The 22,563-nt window shown below is 38.8% G+C and overlaps 1 protein-coding gene across 3 annotated transcripts in view; it reads right to left on the minus strand.

The window, feature by feature from the left end:
- Window positions 1-22,563, minus strand: part of map3k4 (mitogen-activated protein kinase kinase kinase 4) — a 212,342-nt gene that overhangs the window by 74,317 nt on the left and 115,462 nt on the right. For all 3 annotated transcript variants that reach the window (XM_073051586.1, XM_073051584.1, XM_073051585.1), the window contains 2 exons: window positions 10,517-10,674; window positions 4,268-4,384 (listed from right to left, as the gene is read on the minus strand). In XM_073051586.1, coding sequence (XP_072907687.1) covers window positions 4,268-4,384; window positions 10,517-10,674 — 275 coding nt within the window. The remainder of the gene's footprint in view (window positions 1-4,267; window positions 4,385-10,516; window positions 10,675-22,563) is intronic.

Below are 22,563 nucleotides of genomic sequence, written 5' to 3' on the forward strand. Positions count from 1 at the left end.
GTTTTCAATGAATAGTACATTACTCAATACACAATTCCGTCTCCAAGAGACAATAGCCGTTATCAGTGGTTCTGTTTCGCTGAGGCCAGGACACATTCCAAACCGTGTGGATTCTGCATGTCTCTCTCTCATTTCCTGGGTCCCAGACCCGAATTAATAGCGATCTTGCGATTCTCAAAAAGGAGGGGGCGACTTTGTACCCTTCGGCCCCTCAGAGTTGCTTCACATTCATAACACTACTTTATATAGGCTGTGTATTTTTATGTGTTATTTAGTATGATTTGGCAGCTTCATAGCTTAAAGGTTACTGGAGAGAGTGCTTCCGCTACACTAGTAGCACTACGTAGTGAGATTATACAGAGATGCCAGAGAATAGTAGTGGGTAACTGTTTGTCAGGTTGGAGGCCGGTGACTAGTGGTGTGCCTCAGGGATCTGTACTGGGTCCAATGTTGATGGTCAATTACATTAATGATCTGGATGACGGGGTGGTAAATTGGATTAGTAAGTATGCAGATGATACTAAGATAGGTGGCGTTGTGGATAATGAAGTAGGTTTTCAAAGCTTGCAGAGAGATTTAAGCCAGTTAGAAGAGTGGGCTGAAAGATGGCAGATGGAGTTTAATGCTGATAAGTGTGAGGTGCTACATTTTGGTAGGAATAATCCAAAAAGGACATACACGGTAAATGGTAGGGCACTGAGGAATGCAGTAGAACAGAGTGATCTAGGAATAATGGTGCATAGTTCCCTGAAGGTGGAATCTCATGTGGATAAGGTGGTGAAGAAAACTTTTGGTATGCTGGCCTTTATAAATCAGAGCATTGAGTATAAGAGTTGGGATGTAATGTTAAAATTGTACAAGGCATTGGTGAGGCCAAATTTGGAGTATTGTGTACAGTTCTGGTCACCGAATTATAGGAAAGATGTCAACAAAATAGAGAGAGTACAAAGGAGATTTACTAGAATGTTTCCTGGGTTACCTGCACCTAAGTTACAGGGAAAGGTTGAACAAGTTAGGTCTTTATTCTTTGGAGCGTAGAATGTTGAGGGGGGACTTGATAGAGGTATTTAAAATTATGATGGGGATAGATAGAGTTGACGCGGATAGGTTTTTTCCATTGAGAGTAGGGGAGATTCAAACAAGAGGACATAAGTTGAGAGTTAAGTGGCAAAAGTTTAGGGGTAACACGAGGGGGAACTTCTTTACTCAGAGAGTTGTAGCTGTGTGGAACGAGCTTCCGGTAGAAGTGGTACTGGCAGGTTCGATTTGGACATTTAAAAAATTTGGATAGGTATATGGACAGGAAAGGAATGGAGGGTTATGGGCTGAGTGCAGGTAGATGGGACTAGGTGGGAGTAAGTGTTTGGCACGGACTAGAAAGGCCGAGATGACCTGTTTCCATGCTGTAATTGTTATATGGTTATATGGTAGTGAGATATTCGCTACGTTAGAGTGCTGCAATGATTGCAGTAAAGTATTTCTACCTTACATAATGAGTTCAAGGATTCATTACTTTATATAGGCTGTGTATTTATCATAACATTCCTGCTTTTACTGTATGTTACTGTTATTTTAGGTTTTATGTGTTATTTGGCATGATTTTGTAAATTTTTTTTGGGTCTGGGAAAGCTCTCAAATTTTTCCTATATTAATAAATGGTAATTGCTTATTCACCTTACGACATTCCCGCTTACAAACTGTTTCATAGGAACGCTGTAACTTTCAGACAGCGGGGGAAAACTGTAATACCCTACAGCCATCAGGGTACTGAACCAACATGGATAACTTCACTCACCTCAACTCTGAACTGATTCCACAATCTATTGGCTCACTTTCAAGGATTCTGCAATTCATATTATCAGTATATATTTATTTTTGCAAAATTTGTCTTCTTTTGACCATTAGTTGTCAGTCTTCATGTATAATTTTTCATAAATTCTATTGTATTTCTCTATTTTCCAGTAAATGCTTGCAAGAAAATGCATCTCAGGGTAGTATATGGTGACATATAGGTACTTTGGTAATAAGTTTACTTTGACAACCTCCAAAGTATACTTCTAAATGATTACTGTACCGATTAATTTAACAAAGGTCTTAAGTCTTAGGTACTTGAATACAGCTAGGGTGCCCAAGACTTTTACACAATAAATAGCATACTCGTCAACGTAGAGCAGAAAGTGAGCTTGTATATCTGGCGGGAACAAAGGATGTTGGGAGTGGTGAGGGTGGAGCGCCACAGGAAGGGTGTGGGACAGGTGGCAGCAAAGCAGAGCCAGCATGGGTGCAGACACACCCAGCCCTGAGGCACCAGACAAGGTCATCTGATTCCCAACAACTGGTTTATTAAGACAATACAAGGGCTTAAAACACACACAGTGCCAGTATCAAGAACAGCTCCTATCCCACTGATCAACTCTTGACCTCAAAAGCTACCTGACCATGGCCAATGCACCCTATTGTCTACCTGGACTGCATTTTGTCCGAAACACTATATTCTGCATTATGTTATTGCTTTTGACTTGTCCTACCTTAATATATCTCTTGTTGTTGTGAAATGATCCGTATAGATGCAAAACATATATTTTCACTGTACCTCAGCACATATGACAATAATAAACCAATTTAATTAACCAATCAATGAGTACCTTGATAGAAAAGGAAAAATAAACTGCTACTGTAAGGATAAATAAATCACCTGGCCACTGAAGACTGAAAAGAGGAAATTCATTGCAAAATTATGAAGTGAGTAAGCAGAGTCAGTAACGCAGTGCACCTGTGTATTTGTACTCTATTTAAAATGGGAAACTGCCAGCCAATCTATTGTTTTCATGCAGCCTACATTCTGTAGTTTTAATTGAAATTCATCTTGTATCCTTCTCTTGTATTCCCCTCTCTCCTTCCCTCTCATCCCATCCCCACAAGTGATTGCTATTCTTAAAAGGGATCAACATCTTTTATACTTTTCTCAATGGTGTTCCGCCTTCAATATTAAAATTCCATGTAACCTCATCCCACATCTCCTAAACCTGGGGCTCAACATCTTCTGCAACTGACTAACAGGCCACAATCAGTAAGAATAAGCAGCAAAAGCTCTCCCACCATGTTTCTAAACACTGGTGCCCCACAAAGTTGCAACCTCAGCCCCCTACTCTATTTACTCATGCTGTATGGCCAGATTCTGCTCTGACTCCACAAGTTTATAGATGACACCACCATAGTATTGCACATCTCAGATAACGATGAAACGGAGTACAGGGAAGAGACAGAAAGCCCAGTGACTTGAGGTCATGACAACAACCTTTCCCTCAATGTCAGCAAACAAAAAAGTTGGTCACTGACTTCAGGAAGTGAGATAGTGCACATGCTTTTGTTTACATCAATAGTGCTGAGGTTGAGAGGGTTTAGAGCTTCAAGTTCCTATGAGTGAACATCACCATGTCTTGATCCAAACGCACAGACGCTGCAGCCAGGACAGCTCATCGGTACCTCTACTTCCTCAGGAGGCTAAAGAAATTTGGCATCACCCCTTTGACCTGCACCAATTTTTATCAATGCACCATACAAAGCATCCTATTCATCACAGCTTGGTATGTCAATTAATCTGTCTGTGACCGCAAGGAGCTAAGAGAGTTGTAGACACAGCTCAGCTCACCTCAGAAAACAGCCTCCCCCACCATGAACTTCCATCTACATTTGCTACCTCAAGTAAAGCAGCCAGCATGATCAAAGACCCCACATACTCTACTCTTATTCCCCATCCCCATCCTCAAGTGGACAATACAAAAGCTTAACAGCATGAATCACCAGATTCAAAGTAACTTCAATCCCACCACTATATGACTAGTCAACAGTTTCCTAGTACGATATGACAGACTCTTGGCTTTAATATCCCTCGTTATGAACTACACTTTGTCTACCTATATTGCACATTCTCTGTAACTGTAACACTTTATTCTGCATTCTGTTATTGATTTACCTTCTACTACCTCAATGCACAGTTGTAATGAATTGAACTGTATGAATGGTATGTGAGACAAATGTTTTAAACTTACCCTGATACATGTGAGGAAAGAAATCACCAACATAACAGCCAGCTTCTGCTGAAAGTAGCCATGAGTGAACACAGTATAAATACTTATCATTTGTACAGCAATGGAAGTTATGTTTGACGTCAATCCATATACACTCAAATATTTTTTGATCGACATAATAGAACATTAATAGGATATGATACTACTTTCAATGCTTCTGACAGCATTTACAGTACCTGATTTCATCTGATGCTGTACTATCATCAGCACTGGCCCAGAATTCATCACAACTTTGCTGGAGACCAGAATCTAAGAACTCTCCCGTTGACTTCAGCAGCATTCCAGCAATATCACTAAAGACAGAAATGCAAATTTATCATTTGTTTGTTAAAAGATGCAGTAATGTTAATTAGTCCTTGGTATACAGAGTAATTCTTGTACACAGCTGCAGGCCAACACTATCAGCAACATCTTAATAAGCATTAAGTAATAATGATTGCTTTTTTAAACATCCCTTTACTACATAATCAAATAATTCAAAATTTAGTAATGATAGATAGATAGATAGATAGATAGATAGATACTTTATTCATCCCCATGGGGAAATTCAACTTTTTTTTTCCAATGTCCCATACACTTGTTGTAGCAAAACTAATTACATACAATACTTAACTCAGTAAGAAAATATGATATGCATCTAAATCACTATCTCAAAAAGCATTAATAATAGCTTTTAAAAAGTTCTTAAGTCCTGGCGGTTGAATTGTAAAGCCTAATGGCATTGGGGAGTATTGACCTCTTCATCCTGTCTGAGGAGCATTGCATCGATAGTAACCTGTCGCTGAAACTGCTTCTCTGTCTCTGGATGGTGCTATGTAGAGGATGTTCAGAGTTTTCCATAATTGACCGTAGCCTACTCAGCGCCCTTCGCTCAGCTACCGATGTTAAACTCTCCAGTACTTTGCCCACGACAGAGCCCGCCTTCCTTACCAGCTTATTAAGACGTGAGGCGTCCCTCTTCTTAATGCTTCCTCCCCAACACGCCACCACAAAGAAGAGGGCGCTCTCCACAACTGACCTATAGAACATCTTCAGCATCTCACTACAGACATTGAATGACGCCAACCTTCTAAGGAAGTACAGTCGACTCTGTGCCTTCCTGCACAAGGCATCTGTGTTGGCAGTCCAGTCTAGCTTCTCGTCTAACTGTACTCCCAGATACTTGTAGGTCTTAACCTGCTCCACACATTCTCCATTAATGATCACTGGCTCCATATGAGGCCTAGATCTCCTAAAGTCCACCACCATCTCCTTGGTCTTGGTGATATTGAGACGCAGGTAGTTTGAGTTGCACCATATCACAAAGTCCTGTATCAGTTTCCTATACTCCTCCTCCTGTCCATTCCTGACACACCCCACTATGGCCGTGTCATCAGCGAACTTCTGCACATGGCAGGACTCCGATGGCATAAGTCAACAATATTGTTGAACGATAGATTTTTGTATGCCTGACTACATTAGTCAAAAATAATAAATATTCATAAGGAAATATCTTTAATACAAACATTAATGACAAGTACATTTCTAAAACAGAGGATTTTCCAACTATAAGGTTATTTTGGACTTGTCAAGCACTAAACTCAAATTTTAATGGCTGCATTGTAATAGTTAGGAAGAAATAATTAGAGCTTCATTTCTATACAGACCACAATGATGCCTTTCACATTAATCCTCTTCCCCATCTCTAAGTGCTTATCCAGATAATTCTTAAATACTGTGGGAGTTCTGCCTTTCACCATTCTTTCAGAAAGTGAAGCCCATAAATCAGCTTAATTACATGCTCCTTCATTATCAATCTCTCTACAAGTGAATCAGAATTAGGTTTATTAATACCAGCATGTGTTGTGAAATTTGTTAACTTAGCAGCAGCAGTTCAATGCAATACATAATAAAGAAGAAAATAATAATAATAAATAAGTAAATCAATTACAGTATACGTATATTGAATAGATTAAAATTTGTGCAAAAAGAAATAATATGTATTAAAAAAGTGAGGTAGTGTTCACGGGTTCAATGTTCATTTAGGAATCGGATGGCAGAGGGGAAGAAGCTGTTCCTGAATCGTTGAGTGTGTGCCTTCAGACTTCTGTACCTCCTACCTGATGGTCACAGTAAGAAAAGGACACGCTCTGGGTACTGAAGGTCTTGAATAATGGACACTGCCTTTCAGAAGATATACTGGGTACTTTGTAGGCTAGTACCCAAGTTGAAGTTGACTAAATTTACAACCCTCTGCAACTTCTTTCAGTCCTGTGCAGTAGCCCTCCCCATACCAGACAGTGATGCAGCCTGTCAGAATGCTCTCCATGGTTCATCCATAGAAGTTTTTGAGTGTATTTGTTGACATACCAAATCTCTTCAAACTCCTAGTGAAGTACAGTCACTGTCTCGCCTTTTTTATGACTGCATCGATATGTTGAGACCAGGTTAGATCCTCAGAGACCTTGACACCCAGGAACTTGAAACTGCTCACTCTCTCTACAAGGATTGGTATGTGCTCCTTCGTCTTACCCTTCATGAAATCCACAATCAGCTCTTTCGTCTTACTGATGCTGAGTGCAAGGTTACTGCTGTGATACCACTCCATTAGTTGGCATATTTTGCTCCTGTACACCCTCTCATCTCCATCTGAGATTCTACCAACAATGGTTGTATCATCAGCAAATTTATAGATGGTATTTGAGCTATGCCTAGCCACACGGTCACAGGTATATAGAGAGTAGAGCAGTGGGCTAAGCACACACCCCTGAGGTGCACCAGCGTTGATAGTCAGCGAGGAGGCGATATTATCACCAATCCACACAGATTGTGGTCTTCCGGCTAGGAAATCAAGGATCCAATTGCAGAGGGAGGTACAGAGGCCCAGGTTCTGTAACTTCTCAATCAGGATTGTGGGAATGATGATGTTAAATGCTGAGCTATAGTCGATGAACAGCATCCTGACATAGGTGTTTGCATTGTCCAGGTGGTTTAAGGCAGTGTGAAGAGCCATTGAGACTGCATCTGCTGTTGACCTATTGTAGCGATAGGCAAATTGCAATGGGTTCAGGTTCTTGCCGAGGCAGTTCAATCTAGTCATGAACAACCTCTCGAAGTATTTCATCATTGTAGATGTGAGTGTTACCAGGCGATAATCATTAAGGCAAACAAGGATCCTTACCTAGGCCTCTGCATTTTACAGAAAGTATGTCACTACATTGTTCCCATTGGTACTCCAGCCAAAATAATCCCATTCTGTTACTAAAATTCCCCAGACGCATTTACTCTACAACCCCTTTCACTCATACCGAATTCACGAGCTCCCACATACAAAGTGATGCATATATGGATTGAGCACACACACAAGACAGTAGTTGAGGCAGGTACTTCAAGACCACTTTGCAATCCATTATGATTGAATAAAGGTTGGGGGAGAAGGGTGTCATAGTATCAATCCCATACCTCGCAGGTCAGCCTCCAAACCCAAAACTTTATTCACTTTTCAGCCCATTAACCAATCCTGTATATTATCCCCAATCCTACCTGCTCTAATGTTGTTTAATAACTTCTAGCACGGTAGGATATTAAAGGCCTTTTTAAAGTCCAGATCCCATGATCACTGCCTCTTTTATTCCAGCGATTACAATTTCAACAAAAGCAAACTTCTCACACAATTTAACTTTTGTAAATTACACTGCTCTGCCCAACCCTATCAATGTTTTCCAAATGACCCTTATTACATCCTTAAAAATAGGTCCTACCAGTTTTCCCAACACTGATGCTAAGCCACTGGATTAATAATACCCCATTTTTCTCTTTCCTTCTTTTCTCAAATAATGGAGTTACACTTCCCATCTTCTGGAATTGTAAGTTTGGAAGGTGACAGTGAATGAATATACTATCTCTATTGCCACCTCTTCAGGTCATCAGTTCCTGGTGATTTATTGCTTTCAGTCCTTTAGTTACACCAATACTATTGTTCATTTCATCTGCCACAGTCTTCCAGCTACATGCTGCTCTCCTTCCCTATCCGGCACCCGCTGCTTGTTATCTTACACCCCTCCCCACTTCACTAATCACCTTGAAATCCTTTCTCACTGTTCCCCTTCTCCTCTCTCTGCTGGCCATCTCACCTCTCCAATCTCAGTCCTGAAGCAGTGTTTCAACCCAAAACATTAACAATATCTTCCCTCCCACAAATACTGCTCAGCCTTGTTGAGTTCCTCCAGCAGACTGTTGCTTTAAATTTGTTCATTTCCTCATTCACTCGACACCAACTGTGCTTCACTATTTCTGGAAGGTTTGTTGTGCCTTCTTTCATGAAGGTAGATGTAAAATATTTAACTTCTCCCTTGTTTCATAAAATCATTTTCTTGGCCTTCCTCAATCTGTGAGCCATTTTAATTTATGTTAATAATTTCCTTTGAACTATTATTTTAAAAAGTCTGTTTTCATGCACCTGTTTACACTCTTATAATTTCCTTTTCTTTATTGGCCTCTTGCAGCCTAAAAACTCTTTCAGTATCAATCACAATGCCATGATTGGTATCAATGTCCAACTACCTGAAGGGACCTGATTAAGGGCTGGCTATTTACATACATCATGAAAAGGGACTGAATACCAAGCTCTGAACAAACTCACTGCACACAGCCATGCAGTCATTAAAACTATCCGCTCTATTAGTGCTAGCAACCCAGGTTCAATTCCATCGCTGTCTGTAAGGAGGTTGGATGTTCACCTTGTTCACTGTGCGTTTCTGTGTGCACCAGTTTCCTCCCACATTCCAAGGAAGCTGGTTAATTGGTCACAAGTGTAACTGGGCAGCACGGGCTCACTGGGCTGGAAGGGCTTGTTATAGTACTGTATCTCTAAATGAAAAACCTGCAGTCATGGGTTAAACTTGCAGTCTTTCATTTACTAATGGGTGGGAAGTATAATGAAAGGATCATCCAATCCAGACGATTTTAATGCTAAACTGCTGCATTCCATCCATACAAAGGAACTTAGACTGTAGTATTTTCTGTCATAGACTGTTGTCAATTCAGGGGACCATAATTCTTTTCACAAACTTGAGCGAGATGGTGACACCATGAGAAATAATTTCCGTATTAGAAGTGATCAAGAGAGTATCACAGACCAAAAAGAAAACTTGATGGATCAAATAACTTGTAGGAGAAGTAAAAACAGAATGCTGGAAATATTCAGCAGTTCAAACAGTGACTCCGGAGAGAAAGAAACATACTTAAGGTTTCAGGTAGATGATCTCTCATCAGACCGCTAACATAAGCTAGCCTAAAACAGACCAGTAAAACACATGCAGCATCTTTAAGACTACAGTAAGTTCTAATTCCACCTTCAGAGAAATGAGAGACTAAGATTCGAAAGATCCTAAGCATGATAACCGGCATTGCAACCCTCTGTTGGTCCAGGTCAACCACACATGTTGTGTACTAGCTATCTCAGCCTGTTGCTGATGAAATCAATACAAGAGTGTCAGTGGCAATCTCGGTTGCAAAGGTCACACCTTTAAGTGTTCTGGGCTCTGCTGATGCTGCAGCATTCCTTTCTATGGACCTGTTTGTCCTCTGCCATTTTCAGGAAATTTTCTTCACCCGACTTAAAGTGTTGCTTCAGGATGCTTCTCCACTTGGTACAGTTGGCTGCAAGTTCCTCCCAGGACTCAACGTTAACTGGCTGACACAGGTTTTAATTACCTATGCTCCTTTGAGTTTGGATGACCACAAGATTAGTGTACGTATCCTTAACAGATGGTACGATAGGTGAAACAAGAAAGTGAGAGGTCCTGCTATCCAAAGACTCATCAAGCACACACACACACACTCTCATACACATGCATACTTGCGTACGCACGCACACACACGCGCGATTCGGGCATGGTTCTGTTTCCTCACATGGAACAATAAAATGACAATTCCCAGTGTAGAGCTTCACACGTGTGGGTAGCTAGTTGAAGATGACTGGAACCAAGAGCACAAATTATTCTTAACAGCATAACAAGGCCACAAAATTAGAATCAGAAGCAATAAACACAGCCTACTAGTACTAACTATAAGAATGCTGTTTGAGCTGGAATACAGATGTACTGCCTTCCTTGAACAGGGTCATCCTAGTCACTGGGTGTTAACAAGTTACAATGCTGTATGGGCTTTCTAAATCCCTTAGCACAAAACAGTGTGTTTATTCCTTCATCATAGTCTTAGGCTAGCAAAGGGTTTCTAGGGGATATAAGATTACATTTCATGAATATTGTGTGTTCTGAGCAGGGGAGAAATAATCCTTAATTTTGACAAAAATACTGACAATGTAACCTTTTCCACTAAACACAATCAAACATCAGGAATATTTCTGATTAAAAAAATGGAACTTGGTACATTACATTCCAAATATGGTTAACAACATTTACTTTTGATCACACAGATCCTACCAAAAGAGCTTTCCTGCTTGAGCTTCTCCTCCTCGTATACAAGGGGTTATTTCTTTGGTAAAATTCCATTCTATTTCTAGAAGATTCTTCAGACTGTGGGAGGCTTGAGGTAAATGCTGCAGCATCTGAATCCAGCTCCGCATGTAATCAAAATAAACCTGGAATTCACAAAAACCATTGATATAGCGTTGAAAAACAGCAATATTTTGCAAATCTCTTTCAACTTATGTATTGGCGATATATACAAGTGCTATTTGTATCTCAGACTCCTTCCCATAGAACTATGATAGCAACATCTTTGTTGTAATGAGCTGGCTAAAATTACACTTCAGTATTGCTTTGGTTACACAACCGATAGCAAAGTCATTGTACTCCTGGAGCTTTGTGTGATAATTATCAAGATACCAACACAGAAGAAAAAATTAGAAGGAAAATTGACTCAAGTCTTACAGAGATTGGCTCAAACCCAAGTTGTCAGGTTACGGGCAAATCACACAAAACAACAGTTGCCATTCATACAGTGACATAAGAGTATTTGAATAAGCTTAAAAAACACCTTGTTAACAAGTTTTAAAGCAGCAGAGGTTTGGGAAGAGAATTCTAAACCCTGAGATCCATATAAAAACGGGATAACAGCTTCTAGTGAGTGGATTAAAATTGGAATAAACACAGGGCCAGAGTTTCAGACAACCAAACATCTGAAGGCTTTGAGCACAGAACAGAAGCCTTGCAGTTACTATCAAGGACACAGAAAACTTTGAACTTAGAGAGTCCTGGATTAAGTCAAGTTAACGCAGAGTGAAAGGAGGATGGCGAACAGATTAGCTTTGTATTAGTCAAGAGGTTCAAAGGCACTCCTCCAAGAGGACCACAACCTCGTCATATAAATTGGAGGCTCGTGTGTCTCAATGACCCAGAGAGCTGCATTGACTGGAGTCAGACCTTTTATGTTTTGGCTCTTGGTAGGAACCCCCATGCCAAATAGGTCAAAGAGTAGATGGCAGACTAAGAGTGGTCCATCGGTCCTCCAGGTTCAGGGGTTCAACTCAAGGCTAACAACCCTGACTGGTCAAAAAAAAACATGGAAACAGCAATGAAGAATCTTATATCTATGTGATGGTATTCCTGAGTCTCCACCCAAAATTTGCATGAATGACAGAAGTGAAAACCAAGAGGAAGCTACTGGCATGATGAAGGAAGTCCTGAACACTCCTAAGATCAAGACCAAAATTGGTTTTTGGAATGTACTCTCTGAAGGACGGAGGAAATGCAGGAGACCAAAGACAACTTAGCACCATACCATAGAGGCAGAAATGAGGACTCTGAACCACACATGGGTCACAACAGAGAAGACTACCAAGGACCAATAGAGATGGAGGACCTTAATTGCTGCTCTAAATGCCAGCAGCGTAACAGTCAGTAACTAACTAACAAGGCATTGATGAGAAATATTAAGGCCAAGGTACAACTTGAGACAGAGATGGGTGATGTTATGTGGTGGGAAGCAAGCAGTTCTGGTCTTGGAGAATATGCAGGAATGGAACACCTTATCATTTGTAAGTTAAGTTAAGCCTATGACTGACTATTTGTCTTCCTAGCCACAGAAAGGAAAAACTATACTTATAGAATCAATGGGTCAAGGAGTATAATGCCATTTTTATTTCACAGATCATGAAAATTCTAGTTACCTATGCTACTAGATAATAGCAATAACAGAAGTGAATGTCCTGACTGCTGATGAATAACTATTCCTAAAGATAATGCATGTGGCTTAAAAGTGTGTGCAATGGAATCCACTGACTGGACTTACCCCTGTTTTGATGAAGTACAGAACCATTTTCTGTGCAAATGAAATGATACTTTAGCCACTGCCTTCAAATCAGGTAGATGATGAGACTAGAAGATTGGTTTTCAGCTTATCTGACTCAGATTTTGTTTTACAAACAGTGAATTTACATAATACATACTGTGTACATATCTTAATAGGAGTGGATCATTTGGAGTATGCTAGGAAAATGGAAGCAATGTGTACCTAACAGTAACATTATAGCCTGGAGTTCTCAATACAGAAAATGTTCAGAACACAGTATTTTGTTTACAGATAAACTGAATTTCACATTCCTTTTAGTTGTGACTGTGTTTTATTTTGTACAACTATATTTCACTGATCTTCTTCGGAAGGGTGCTAAGAGGTTCACCAGGATGCTGCCTGGATTAGAAAGTACGTGCTAAAGCAAGTGGTTGGACAAACTGGGGTTGTTTTCTCTAGAATGGTGGAGTCTGAGGGGAGATCTGATAGAGGTTTATAAGATTGTGAGAGACATAGATAGAGTTGACAGACAGCATCCTTTTCCCAACATTGAAATGTCTAATACCATGCACACACACAGTTCTGGGTGCCTGAAATGAGTTGCCTGGGGTGGTGGCAGAGGCAGATATATTCGGGACTTGTAGGAAACGTTTTGATTTACATGAATAAGAGAGAAATGGAACGATGTGGACATTGTGTAGGCAGGAGTAATGAGTCTAGATGGCCATCTGATTACTAATTTAATTGGTTTGGCACAACACTGTAGGCCGAAGAAGCTGTTCCTATGCTGTGCTGTTCTGTGTTCTATGCTCTAACATATTCTTCACACAAAAGTAATAACGATGAAACACTTTTATACTATTTATAACAATTTAGGCACTCTAAGTTCAAACTAGAAACTATAAGTGTATACATCTCCACTGTAAGATCAATCTTATTCAGTCACACTAGATAGCTAATTACATAAACCATTCAACAATGTGGCTTAAAATAAACAGAAAGCCATTAACAATTTCTTTATCAACTGACAGGAAGCAGCAATATGAAACCTTTGAGAAACAGCTCTATAAACTACACATTACTTATTTGCACTATTAACTCAAATTATGTAAAAGAATGAATCAAATCAGATTTCTCAATACTGCCATGAAATGCTCTTCCATGCGCAAGTGATGCGTTAAAAATATATATAGCATGTCAGCTTCAGATTCAGGAAGAAAAACTATAAATTGCAAATTTTAACCAATCATGGGTGAAATAAAAATATTAACAGAAATAGGAGTAGGCCATCCTGCCCTGCAGGTCTGCTGTACCAGTCAATGAGATCATGATCTTGGCCTGAACTCTGCTTCCTGACCCAGTCCTAAAAATGTACACCAGATGCAGTAGATATTTCACTGGTGAAATCCAAAGATCACAATCCACTAAGACAGGGAATTTCTTACTGTGCTTTTAAATAGGCTTATGCATGGTTTTCGAGGTTCTCACAGACTTCTTCCCACCTCCCCACAAATTCACACATAACAAAGGAGCATTCTTGCAGCATCTAACCAGTTCAAGGACTCATTTGAGGATCTGAACAAATACCATGGTTGTCACCGACCTTATAAAAACAGCTGTAGGCAAGTGTGCCCCCACAAAATACGTTGGCATCTTCCCTACCAGAAGCCCGGGATGAACCAGGAGATCTGCAATCTGCTGAGGGCCAGATCAGTGGCATTCAGGTCTGGCAATCAAGTTAAAAACAAAAGGTTCAGGTACAAAGGTTGGAAAGCTATCTCACAGGCAAAGTGGCAATTTCGGACCAAACTTGAATCACTGAAGAAATATAGCAAGAATGCTATCTCCCTCTACAAAGAGAAACCAGACAACACAGGTGACAAGGCTTTGCTCCAAGATAAACTCAATGCCTGTTTATGCTTGCTTTGACCATCAAAACATGGAGGCACCTTCACAAACTCCCACAAACCCTAATGACTGTGTTTTCAGTCTCTGAGGCTGACGTGAGAGCATCCTTTAAGAGGGTGAACCCATGGAAAGCACCTGAGCCAGCAGGGGTACCTGGCAGAGTACTAAACACGCATGCTGATCAACTGACTGGAGTGCTCACTGATATCTTTAACCTTTTGCTTTGATAGTCTGAGATACCCACATGCTTCAAAGCAGGCTTCTATTAATCCAGTGCTTAAGAAACATATGGTAACCTGCTTCAATGACCATCATCCAATAGCACTTAAATCCACTATAATGAAATACTTTGAGAGTTTAGTGATGAAACATATCAACTCCTGCTCAAGAAGCTACTTGGAGCCACTCTAATTTTGCTATTGTAACAACAGGTCCACAGTAGATGCCATTTCATTGACTCTTCACTCAATCCTGGAACATCTGGACAGCAAAGATGCATTTATCAGGATGCTCTTCATTGAATGAATACAGCTTGCCATTCAATACTATCACCCTTCAAAACTAATCAATAAGCTTCAAGTCCTTGGCCTCAATACCCACTTGTGCAACTGGACTGGATCCTTGATTTTCTCACTTGCAGACGTCAGTCAGTTCGGATTGGCAACAACATCTCCTCCACAATCTCCCTCAAGCACAGGTGCACCACAAGACAATGTGCTTAGACTCCCGCTCTATTCACTTTATATTTATGACCACGGAGCTAAGCACAGGTCCAATGCCATATTTAAGTTTCCCGACGACAGTACCGTCATTGGCTGAAACAAGGGTCTTGACAAATCAGCATTCAAGGAGGAGACTGAAAATTTGGCTGAATGGTGCCACAACAACCACCTCACATTAAGACTATGGAGATGATTACTGACTTCAGGAAGAGGAAACCAGAGATCCATGAGCCAGTCCTCATCAGGGGATGAGGTGAAGACAGACAGCAACTTTAAATCTTCAGTGTCATCTGTCCTGGATCTGTCCTGGGTCCAGCATGCAAGTGCCATAACAAAGAAAGCACGGCAGAAAACATGTCATCTAAGACTTTGACAAACTTCTACCGACATGTGGTGGAGAGTATACTCTCTTTTAATCTTTTTATTAGTATTAAAAATATTATGAACAAAATACAATTAAAATATTAATAATGGATTACAAACATATAAACTCCCATTACACATGAAGGAATACATAAACAATGAATACAGTATAAGTAAGCTTTCCCAAAACATAAACCATATAGTATATATATGAACAAGGTAAGTCTAGATATTCCATAATATATAATATAAAAAGAGAAAAAAAATATAAATCTATATATGAAAGTTAACTAATCTACTAATCTAATATCTAAGAAAAAAAACAAAAAAGGAAGAAAAAACTAAAAAAAAAACTAAAAAAAAGAGAAGAAAAAAAAAGGGCTGTTCATAATATCTCACAAGCATACATAAACATCAATGTCGTCAACTCCGATCCTCTCAACATACATACGATTAAAGCTGAAAAAACCAATAAGCCTGGCACAGGGCCATTACATCATATGAAAATATTGAATAAATGGTCTCCATATCTTTTCAAATTTAATAGAAGTATCAAATACAGCACTTCTAATTTTTTCTAAATTTAGACATAACATAGTTTGAGAAAGCCAATGAAATACCGTGGGAGGATTAATTTCCTTCCAATTCAACAAAATAGATCTTCTAGCCATCAAAGTGAGAAAAGCAATCATTCGACAGGCGGAAGGAGATAAGTGAAGTGAGCCCATCATCGGTAAACCAAAAATTGCGGTAATAGGATGGGGTTGTAAATCAATGTTCAGTACCGCCGAAATAATATCAAAAATATCTTTCCAATATTTTTCCAAAATCGGACATGACCAAAACATATGAGTTAAAGACGCGATTTCTGATTGACATCTATCACAAATAGGGTTTATATGAGAATAAAAATGAGCTAATTTATCCTTGGACATATGGGCCCTATGCACAACCTTAAATTGTATTAATGAATGTTTGGCACATATAGATGATGTATTAACTAATTGAAGAATTCTATCCCAATTCTCAATAGGAATAATAAGATTAAGCTCTCTTTCCCAATCATTTTTGGTCTTATCAAAGAGCACTGAACGTATCTTCATAATTATATTATAAAGTTTTGATATAAGCCCTTTTTGAAAAGGGTTTAATTCAAACAAACTCTCCAAAATATCTGAAGACACAAAATTTGGGAATGAAGGAAGTACCGTACTTAAAAAATGCCTAACCTGTAAGTATCTAAAAAAATGAAATCTAGGCAAATTATATTTATTTGCTAATTGCTCAAAAGACATAAAACAGTTGTCCAAAAATAAGTCAGAAAATCTTAATAATCCCTTAGTTTTCCAAGCCAAAAAAGCTTGATCTATAATTGAGGGGTGGAAAAAACAATTAGATACAATAGGACTATTTAACACGAATTGAGTCAACCCGAAAAATTTCCGAAATTGAAACCATATACGTAAGGTATATTTAACTATCCGGTTTTCGATTCGATTCGGCAATTTAGAAAGAGCAAAAGGGAGAGATGTCCCTAAAATAGAACCCAGAGCATAAGCAGATACCGATTTAGTTTCCAAACTCACCCAATGAGGGCCAAAAGGACCATCCCATTCTTTCAACCAACATATCAAATATCTAATATTAACTGCCCAATAGTAAAATCTGAAATTGGGTAATGCCAACCCACCATCCTTCCTTGTCTTCTGTAAGTATATTTTACCTAACCTGGGATTTTTATTCTGCCATATATATGAGGAAATTTTTGAATCAACATTAGTAAAAAAGGATTTCGGAATAAAAATTGGTACCGCTTGAAAAATATATAAAAATTTAGGTAAAATAACCATCTTAATAGCATTAATCCTACCTATCAGAGACAAAGATAATGGTGACCACTTAGTAAACAAGCCTTTAATCTGATCAATTAAGGGTAGAAAATTAAACCTAAATAATTCTTTATGGTTTTTTGTAATTTTAATCCCTAAGTAAGTAAAAGAGTCTTTAACTAATTTAAACGGTAAAATACCATAGTTTGGGACCTGTCTATTCAAAGGAAACAATTCACTCTTATTAAGATTTAACTTATACCCAGAAAACTCACTAAATTGAGCCAACAATGATAAGACTGCTGGAATAGATTTCTCAGGGTTAGAGATGAATAATAATAAATCATCTGCGTATAAAGATACCTTATGAATATCTGTTCCACGATTAATATCCAAAATATCCTGTGATTCTCTGATGGCAATTGCCAAAGGTTCTAAAGCGATGTTAAATAGTAATGGACTAAGAGGACAACCTTGTCTAGTGCCCCGAAATAAACGAAAAAATGGAGATCTTTGATTATTAGTAAACACCGAGGCTACTGGAGTTTGATATATCAGTTTAATCCAAGAAATAAAGGTCGGACTGAAATTAAACTTCTCCAGCACATAAAATAAGTAAGGCCATTCAACTCTATCAAATGCTTTCTCCGCATCTAATGAAATAACACATTCTGAAGTATTGTGTGAAGGAGTATAAACAATATTCAATAATCTCCTAACATTGAAAAAAGAATAGCGATTTTTAATAAAACCGGTTTGGTCTTCCGAAATAATTTGGGGTAGTACCTTCTCCAGCCTGGAAGCCAGTAACTTGGAAAAAATCTTAGAATCCACATTCAATAAAGATATTGGTCTATAAGATGCACAATCAGTAGGGTCTTTATCTTTCTTCAGTATTAAGGAAATGGAAGCTCTATAAAAAGATTGAGGCAAATTCCCCAATCTAATTGCTTCTTCAAAAACCTTGCATAGCCAAGGAGATAGAGTAGCAGAAAAACATTAAAAAAATTCTACTGTGTACCCGTCTGGACCTGGTGCTTTCCCAGAATTCATTGAGGAAATGACCCCTTTAATTTCCGCATCCGTAAACGGAGTATCTATTACTGAAAGATCATCAGATGATAGTTTTGGAAAATTCAATTTCCCGAGAAAATCACACATGGTATTATGATCCTGAGGGAATTCAGATTGATACAGGGAGGTATAAAAGTCTTGAAAAGACTTATTTATCTCATCATGGTTAACTGTCAAATCCCCGTTCTGCTGACGAACCATAGTGATTTGACGTTTAACTGAAACATTCTTCAGCTGACTAGCTAACAGTTTTCCCGATTTATCACTATGTATATAAAAATCAGATCTGGTTTTCATTAATTGATTTTCAATCGGAGATGTGAGTAATAAACTATGTTCCATTTGAAGTTCAACCCTTTGTTTGTAAAGCTCCTTGCTAGGAGTAGTCGAATATTTCTTGTCAATCTCTTTAATTTTATCAACCAATAAAAGAGTTTCCTTCTTAATGCGTTTTCTCAGACCAGCAGAATAAGAGATAATCTGTCCACGTATATACGCTTTAAAAGTGTCCCAAAGTATTCCGCAAGAGATATCCTCCGTGGAATTAGTTGAAAAGAAGAAATCGATCTGTTCCTTCATAAATTTAATAAAGTCCGGCTCTTGCAATAAGGTAGAGTCAAATCGCCATTGTCTAGCACTTAAAGCTGTATCCGTAAAATTAATAGAAAGTTTTAATGGAGCATGGTCGGAAATAGCTATAATATCATAATTACAACCAATTACCAATGGAATAAAACAAGAGTCAATAAAAAAATAATCAATTCTCGAATAGGAGTGATAAACATGTGAGAAAAAAGAAAACTCTTTGTCATTAGGATGACGAAATCTCCAAATATCAAAAACTCCATTATCAGTCAAAAAGGAGTTAATACAAGTGGCCGACTTATTGGGTAGAGTCTGAATAGGTGTAGATTTGTCCATCAAAGGAATTAGACAACAATTAAAGTCACCACCCATTATTAACTTATATTCATTTAAATTAGGTAAAGAAGTAAATAAGGACTTAAAGAAATCAGGACAATCCACATTTGGGGCATAAACATTAACCATAGCAACCTTTTTATTACCGAGTAAACCCGTAATTAACAAAAATCTACCATTCGGATCCGAAAGGATATCATGTTGAACAAATGCAATAGAGGAGTCAATAAAAATTGAAACTCCCTTAACTTTGGCATTCGAATTCGAATGATACTGTTGACCCCGCCAAGACCTAAAAAAGTGATATTTGTCCTCCTTCCTCACATGAGTTTCTTGTACAAAAATGATATGAGCATTAAGTCTTTGGAATACTTTGAAAATCTTCTTTCGTTTAATCAGATGGTTTAATCCATTAGTATTCCAAGACACAAAGTTAATGGTTTGAGCCATGTTTCTAAAGTCATCCCTTTGGTATATAAAGGGTTAACCATGTTATAAACTCATGCACCCGGAAGAGGAACAAAAATAAAGAGCGGACCCGGAAGTGACGACATCGTAGACATATTTGTAGTTCAAGAACAGCCCAAGTAAAAAAACTAAAACAAATTGATAAGAGAAAAATTAAAAAGGAAAACAGACCAACCCCCACCCCCACATGAAAAAGGAAAAAAGCCAAAATATGGCTAGAAAAAAGAAAAAATGAGACTAACTCTACCCCCATATCAGCGGCAGACCACTCCGTGTTTAAAGGATATATATAAAAAAAAACACCCGAACTTTAAGAATTATGATCGCAGTACTAAAAACTACGCTTCTTAATATGCTGAGTTGTAAAGAAAAAGGGAGTATAATCACTAAAAGTTTATAAATCGGGTTATAACCCAAACAAATCAAGAAGTATTTAAACTATGATAAGCGATGCATTATAGGAAGAAGACGAAAAAAAGAAACAATAACGCCATCTTAAACAAAACCAATACTTTGCAAAAAACCATTATCTTGATATTAAACAAAAAATTCACTTCGAAAGGTTAAAAATATACCTTCAAGGGAACAAAAATAATAGACAAAAATATAGTATAGTAGTTAAAGTGTATAAGACAAAGCGATTAATATAATGAAAACACACTTTAACTTAAATATGAAGTATAGGATAAACCTACACCAATAACCAGAGACTAACCCTGGTTTAAGGAATCGAAAACCATCTTTCACGATCAGAATCACTCATTTAATGGAGAGTAGTAACTGTATCAGTAGGGAAGTTCTCCTCCAAATACTTTTTCGCTTCAAAGGTAGACAGAAATACTTTACGCGGAGCATTCGGGGGGGAAATCCTGAGCTTCGCCGGGTATAAGAGCGCAGGTTTTAGATTTTTCTCATAACATTCAGACATCAGAGGTTTAAAAAGCAGCCTTTTCTTCATAACTTCTGGGCTAAAATCATCCACCAAACAAAAGCAATAATCACGAAATTTAATCATCCCAGCCCTTCGAGCTTCACGAATGAGTTGTTCTTTGTCGTGTACGTAATGAAATCGGACGATTACCACCGGGGGCTTATCTGAAACCGTCGGTGAACGACTCCAAATTCTATGTGCTCGGTCAAGTACCGGGGGGTTTTCTGGAAAAACCGACGGAAACGCATCGTTTAGAAATTGAGCAAAGTATTTCGAAGGATCGCCTTTTTCTATGCCGTCTGGGAGACCAAGTATGCATAGGTTCTGTCTTCTGAACCGATTCTCCAAATCGACACTCTTGGCTTTAAGTGTCTCCACCAGTTTAATGGTCGAAATTAAATCCTGTTGCAATTTTTCAATTGTCAAATCTCGTTTCCGCGCTTCATGTTGCAGAGACACGATAAGCGCTTGCTGCTGGTTAATTACTGAATCCGTCTTAAACATATAATCTTGAAAAGCCTTTATATCTCGTTGAAAAGCCTGATGTTGTTCCTCAAATTTTTTATCCAAAACCTCCATAAGCAGTTCATAAGTTAACTCAGTGCGTTGCGGTTGAGCTAGCTTCTTTCCATGACCGTTCGGGTTTCACCCCGGTTCTCGTCCTTTGGATCTAAGAGCCATTTCTGTTTGCATATCTTCCAAAATTCACAATAAAATCTTAACGATAAGCCCGAGAAAGTAGCAAAAATCTTTTGGTGTAGGTAACAATAAGTTGAATAAGGGTGATCAAAGGTTAAAAAAAGTAAAGGTTATGGAGCGGATCTGAAACAGTACTCACTCCATGAGCGTCTCCCGCTGACCCGGTGGAGAGTATACTGATCAGTTGCATCATGGCCTAGTATGGAAACACCAATGCCCTTGAATGGAAAAGCTGACAAAAAGTAGTAGACACGGCCCAATCCATCACATGTAAAGCCCTCCCCACCACTAAGCATATCTGCACAGAACACTATTGCAGAAAGGCAGCATCCATCACCAAGGGCCCCCACCACCCAGGCCATGCTCTCTCCTCTCTACTGCCATCAGGCAGGTGGTACAGGAGCCTCAGAATCCACACCACCAGGTTTAATAACAGTTATTACCCTTCAGCCATCAGGCTCTTAATCATAGAGGACAACTTCACTTGCCCCATAACTGAACTGTTCCTTCTGAACTGGACTCACGTTCTCATTATTATTTCTTTCTTTTCCCCATCTTTCTTGTTGCACTTGCATAGTTTTGGGTTTTTTTGCATATTGGTTGTTGTCCGCCCTGCTGGGTGTGATCTTTCATTGACCTGATTGTGTTTCTTGTACGTACTGCGATTGCCCACAAGAAAAGGGAGCTAGGGCTTTACTCTCTGGAGAGGAGGAGGATGAGAGGAGACATGATAGAGGTATACAAGATATTAAGAGGAATAGATAGAGTGGACAGCCAGCACCTCTTCCCCAGGACACCACAGCTCAATAGGACGTGGCTTTAAGGTAAGGGGTGGAAAGTTCAAGGGGGATATTAGAGGAAGGTTTTTTATTCAGAGAGTGGTTGGTGCATGGAATGCACTGCCTTAGTCAGTGGTGGAGGTAGACACACTAGTGAAATTTAAGAGACTACTAGACAGGTCTATGGAGGAATTTAAGGTGAGGGGTTATATGGGAGGCAGGGTTTAAGGGTCGGCACAACATTGTGGGCTGAAGGGCCTGTACTGTGCTGTATTGTTCTACGTTCTAAAAGGAATCTCAGGTTTGGATATGATGATTGATACACACACATACATATATATATATACACACACACACACACACACACACACAAACACATATACTTTGATAATAAATTTACTTTGAATTTGTCAAACTTATATATCTTAAATATTTCAGTAAGATCACCTTTAGTTCCTCCAAGTCCAGGGAATCTGCTTAATTTTTCCTCATAAAACAGCCCATGGATATCTAGAACCAATCTAGTGAACCTTCTCCAAGTAT

Source organism: Hemitrygon akajei, chromosome 7 (assembly GCF_048418815.1).
Source record: "Hemitrygon akajei chromosome 7, sHemAka1.3, whole genome shotgun sequence".
Taxonomy (NCBI): domain Eukaryota; kingdom Metazoa; phylum Chordata; class Chondrichthyes; order Myliobatiformes; family Dasyatidae; genus Hemitrygon; species Hemitrygon akajei.